The sequence below is a fragment of the Neolamprologus brichardi genome, chromosome 14 (assembly GCF_056152115.1).
Source record: "Neolamprologus brichardi isolate AB-2024 chromosome 14, ASM5615211v1, whole genome shotgun sequence".
NCBI lineage: Eukaryota > Metazoa > Chordata > Actinopteri > Cichliformes > Cichlidae > Neolamprologus > Neolamprologus brichardi.
Genome location: NC_142117.1, coordinates 18,742,493 through 18,748,492, shown reverse-complemented (window position 1 = coordinate 18,748,492; position 6,000 = coordinate 18,742,493). Strand labels below are relative to the sequence as shown.

General features: G+C 46.9%; 1 protein-coding gene across 1 annotated transcript; it reads right to left on the bottom strand.

Annotated features, from left to right (window-relative positions):
• Window positions 1-395: 395 nt before the first annotated feature.
• Window positions 396-1,208, bottom strand: LOC148098869 (uncharacterized). The gene has a single exon (XM_087851627.1). It carries the CDS (start codon window positions 1,206-1,208, stop codon window positions 396-398), a length of 813 nt encoding a protein of 270 aa, XP_087707753.1.
• Between the last annotated feature and the right edge of the window lie 4,792 nt (window positions 1,209-6,000).

Sequence of the window (6,000 nt, the reverse complement as noted above, 5' to 3'; positions counted from 1 at the left end):
GTGTGAATAAGGCACGGCTGGTCCAGGGATCAGTGTTTTGAGCCATTTTATTGATCTAACATCACAACACAACCCCGCAACCCCTGAGTCCTCCTGTTTTTAACTTGGTGGACGTGATTAAGGATGCCGTGCAGGTTCGTCCGCCCTCCCTGCACGGCACCGCAGGCCACGCCCCACCACATACCCCCATCGCCCGACTGAGGCCGGGGAGCCATCCGGCCGAACCTACTCCTCCCACCGCGAGCGGGAGAGGGGATCAGCCCGGACCGTCGGCACCCCCAGGCCTTGGCCTAGCGAGAGGGAGGTGTCTGTTCTGGTGGCCGCCCACTCATCCAGCGGCGCCGGTGATGAGGTGGGTCCGGGGGTCGCCCACGTGTCCAATGGCAGCCCCGGAGCTAGACCGGAGGCCACCCATGTGGCACGCAGCGGCGCAGCCGGCTTGACATTGAGCTGGGGCTCATGGGCGGCTGGGCAGGCGTCCAGCACGCCGGACCACACCACACGCCGGCCTCTGGTGGAGGCGAGGCCGCTCTGCTCCGCCCGCCGACCTGGGGCTTCGGTGGCGCGGACTCCCCTAGCACGGGCACCTCCGACTTATCCCGCTGCTCCTCGGGGGCCGCCTCTCCCGGCTGGAGCGGCTCCTCGGGCGCCGCCTCCGCCGCTGCCTCTCCCGGCTGGAGCGGCTCTTGTGGTAACGCCTCTGCTGCCTCGCGCGGCTCCTCTCCCTTCAGCCGGCGCAGACCCTCGCCTGCCTCGTCCTCCGCCTCCGATTGGAGCGGCTCCTCCACCGCTCCCGGCAGGAGCAGCCCTTCACCCGGCTGTTCCTCCTCCTCCGGCAGGCTCGGACCCCCGCGTGACTCGTCCACCACCTCCGGCTGCCGAGGTGCCCCACACAGCTCCTCCACCGCTTTACCATCGTCAGTATACCCCGGTGGGGGTGGCGGCGTCGAGGTCGCCCAGGCCTGGAGCAGCGCTGCCAGCTCCGCCATCTTCCTCAGGTGGCGTTCGCTCTCCTTCCGCAGCTGTTCCTGTTGGCGACGCACCTCCGCCGCCAGCTCCCGCTGGGTGGCCGCTATTTCGGCCACAATCTGGGTCAGCTCCTCCCTTCCCTGGCTCCGGTAAGGACCCGCCATGCCGCCTCCTGGGTTTCGGCACCAGTGTGGTGTGAATAAGGCACGGCGGGTCCAGGGATCAGTGTTTTGAGCCATTTTATTGATCTAACATCACAACACAACCCCGCAACCCCTGAGTCCTCCTGTTTTTAACTTGGCGGACGTGATTAAGGATGCCGTGCAGGTGCGTCCGCCCTCCCTGCACGGCACCGCAGGCCACGCCCCACCACACGCTTAGATTAACTAGATTAAAGTAAAATATTTGCAAAGTTTTATGTTATTTCTCCTTAACACCACAAATCCCCTAGCTTCTAAAAATCTACCTATTAGCCTGAGCAATAAAAGAAGCAAATTGTGCACAATAAACATATTTATTTAACCAACATAAGCAACACAAATAATTGAGTTTCTGGTGTTCGTTTGAGGCATTAATTTATGCAACTTTCCCATCGATTAAACAAAACAAAAACAAACTTCCCTTGGCAAAAAGGGTAACCAAAAAAGCTTTAAAAATCACGGGTATGGTGCTTGCATATTGGTAAAACCTGCAAAAAACATATTCAGCGCTGATAAGACAGTTAAGTAGAAGCTATTACTAGTTTTACAAATACATTTACATTTCTGTGAAAAAGTAAAACATCCAGTAAACACAAATAAACTCATTGCAGGCCTGAGTATGATGTACTGCATGTAAGCGAGCACACCATCCTTGTTCACTTGCAGTGCTATAACAGGGTTTCTCACCCTAGGCAATCAATGCTCCTTTATACTGTAGTTACTAAGAGTCCAACAATCCACAGTGGCAGTGAAGAAAAAACACAGCCAAACTCTGCATCCATGAAAAAGCAACTTTGGTCTGCCCAAGAGCAAGAGCCAAACTATGTTTCACTACTTCCCACTCTGTCTCTCTCAATTCATCCCACCATACCAACCAATCAGAGATTGTTTGGGTAAACACTGGATTATACTGCCCCTCTTCTAAATGTATCAATGTCCCAACCAGTCACTTCTTTTTCACTCTGAGGTCTAACAGGTCATCTTCTCTCTCTCGTTGCCATTTGCGGTTGGGACAGCGAACTGTGAAACACTAGAAAGATGAAGGCGCACCAGGGAATACATCTGCTGTAACCTTGGTGATGCATACTCTCATCCCTCTGTGAATAATCACAGGAGGCTTTTCTCTGCTGGTTCCTGGTAACTGAGACAAATCACTGGGCTTACAGCTCGTTTAGCAACAGGAATACCCTTAGCATCCTCCCCATCGCTGGACATTCGGATAGCTCCCACGTCGAGTCCTCTGACAGTTGTGTAATACCATCAATTCCCCCTCACGCAGATAAATCAAGGTCACACATCCTTCCATCGCTGCACAAAGTACCTTGGGTTATTACTTCCCTCCCCACAGACTGTATCAGGCTTAGCCTCAGCCTGGTTCAGTGGACGATAGAAGGGGTCTAAACTGGCTATTCACAATTATTACTGAATTCCTCTGCAAGAACAGAGAAGATCCTACTTCTCGCTCTGGGAAACATAGTCCTTTTTGCTCATCAGTTACTTGTTCCCCAGTGTTTTTTCTCTTTTATAAGCTGGGCAAATTGAAGCTCTGGTGGATGGCCTCTGAAGTGCACACTTCTCGTCTTGCGTTTCCTGAATCCTCACCAAGAACCCTCTTTCCCCCTTCAGGCCTCACTTGGTAGACAGTTAGGAACTTAACTTAACTTGTGTCTTCCAGGAATGCCAAGAGCTTAGTCTGATATTGTGCCTCCTTTTTGCAGGAGTAGACTCTAACCTGGTGTCGTAGCCTGGCTTGTTTTTCTGATTCTTGTGTGAAGCTTCAGATACTAGAGGCAGACATGATGTAACTCCTTTCTCAACTTATCCACATACTGGTACTCTTGTTTCACCATACTTGGACATGCTGAGCTGCTAGCTGCTATAGTCTCATGTCTCCCTTGGCTAGTCCCACTAGAGTAACCAATCAGAGTTTGAAAAATGTGGAGTCACTCCACATTGACAAATCTTTGACAAACACACAGAAACACTTTACATGTAACTGCATCTACATTTACACCAACTATGAAAATGTGAAAATCTCAAAGTATCATAGCGGTTATGTCAACAACAGTTTTTCCATGTATTTGAACATTTCACCATTGGGGGGTGTACCCCACAGTTACAGCATGCTGACTGTCTTATTGCCATTTTATCGCTGTGTTGATACACTTTGAAGATAGCAGTTGCAAGTTTGTTGCACACAGTTGCAATCAAAACTGATGTTTTGAGCCAACTTTAAAAGAGGAAAGTTCAATACATGATTAAGAGAAGTTAATTTGAGCCAGAGTTGTTGCTTTATTTTAACTGGTAGGGCTAAGTTGTGGTTGAGCTGAAGGCTGAGCTCTAATAGTCATGGTTTACATGTGTCAACAGCACAGCAATCCTTTACTGAGTAAGAAACTGAGTTTACTCTAATGTGGGAAGTGCAAAATCATCACGCCTCACCTTAAATAAATGTGAGAGAACATGTTCTAGTAGAATTGGAGCAGAAACAAGACATTTGATGCTATTAAAATGTAAAAGAAGAAATTCAAGAATATCAGGAAAAAGATATTTCTAAGGAAAGCAGACTGTATCGTGGTGAGTACTGACAGTTCAAGGTGATAATGTCAATAATTCACCGAACAAAGGCACTCTTTTACTTCTCTTCTTCTTTCAGAAATTCATGAGTCAAATTGGCCAATGTCAGCCCATAGCAGGCATTCACTGCTTGATTGTTACTGACACAGAACTTCCCCAACTGTGACTCCTCTCTGACATAACAGGAGCCAAGGTCATTTTGCGTCATAGAAAAACCAACAAACAAAGAAACAAAATGGGCACAGGTGAGGAAAAAAAGGTGATGACAACGCTTTGGTGGTGCAAACTCTCCCACTGCGCCATGCTCTGTTACAAAGTTAGATCCCCTTTGAGCTGGCAATTTCTGATACTTTTATCGCAAAAGAAAAAAATGATTGAGTTCCACAGTTTGCCACAAAAAATACAGAGAGAAATCATGGTTTCTGGATGTGGAAATAACAAAATAAATTGCTAAATCCTGCGAGAAGTGGGTCTGATATTGCACCTTAAAGTCTCTACTGCTACACAAGCCAGCAATGACAAACCTCAGATTCAAATAACTGCATGCTCTCAACTTTTAAGTCACTTTTTTTGTGTGATTTAGTATTTATCCAAAGAATTTCATCAACTCTAATACCGCAATGCTTCTCTGACACATGCAGATTGGATCTCTTTGCATGTGATGGTTGGTCACACGCGAACACAACAAAGGCCTTTTATGCTGTCTGAGCATGTGTATCGTCTCCACTGTAAGACGTGACCGTGTGCGCTTGTTCCAGTGATCCACGGTTTGTCTAAGGGCTGATAGACAGGCCGCGGTCATAAATATGCCCAGCCGTAACCACGGTGATTTGCAGGTTTGGAGAAGCCATAAACACGGCCACTGAGCGGCCCGCTGTTCCTAGAGGAGGCTGAATTAAGTGGTGAGTGTGTGGCTCTGTGTGTGCTTGTGTCTATCCATACTGGAATGTGTGCCTGTGAGCTTCCTCAAGGGTATTCTTCATTGGAGATGGGAGCAGTTTGGTCACTGGGTGAGGGTTTGAGGAGTGGTGGGGGAGGGTCATTAATCTATGCTGGTCCATTGGCTGTAACGGCGGAGGGGAGGGGTTAGTGCAGCTGGTCAGTTAACTGCTGTCAGCTTTCTAATATGGAACATTCTTCAATATTAGATGGCGAGTGCATGATCACTGGGGCCCAACCAGATCCACTAAAACACTACATCTTCTCTGTCCTGCATCTTTTAACCTCTCACATTTTTTTTGTTGTTTATTATGCAGCACGGTCTCCGGGTAGGTTGAAGATGGAAGATCATACTTGCTCTGCATTTCAATAATGCAGCAAGAACAAACTCGTTTGAACTGGTTAGCAGAATTATTGCAGACTGTATTGCAATACAGTTTGGCTACACAACCTGAGATGCAGAGGATTAGGCTAGTGTGATCCACATGCCTCAAATATAGAACTCTATGTGAACTCTTCTCAGGTTTGACATGTCTTTATTGTGTTTTTTTTTTTTTTTTTTACCATTTATTTAACCAAAATGTCAAATTCTTGATATTATACCCAGCACCGGAGCTTTCAAAGAAAATCCACACAAGCAAGTGAAGGATATGCTCCATCAGGAATGTTTCAAACGTACAACAATCTTGCTGTAAGCCAAGAGTACTAACCCCTGAGCCAGTGTGCTTCTTACAATTAATTTGAGCACAGAAAAGCTATTCAATGTTCCAGTGATACATGCAGTACAGTATGGACAGATGCCAATTGTGGTCACAAGATGATTTCTGATTGATTCCGACTGAAGACCGTATGTAAAATCAATGCAGAAAACAGCTTTTAGATGGTGTGTGTGGCCTGTGATGGTGGGATCGATCATAGATGGGAAAAACACAGCAAATAGTTTGCCCGAAAGTTCAATATCTGTGATGAAAGTCTCCATCGCCTTCAAATGGATTTCTAAACAGTGTCAGATCTTAGAAAAAGAACAACCAAGTCCAGAGAAACAGTTTGCTAGAAAAAAAAAACATTTAGAGGATGTGACTTCACACTCCTCTGAGAGATTATTACACCATTATATACCCTAATGGACTCCATCTCTATTATGCTGGCAACAGCACTTAAGCTAAAAGTTCTCAGCGAGTTTGTTTCATGTGATATACATCAAACACATTTACACTGAAAATGCAGCTTGTGATTAGCATGCCTTTATTTCATATCAATTCTATACAACGCATAAAGAGAATTTATAGCAGGAAGTCGTGCTGGCGTCCATTAA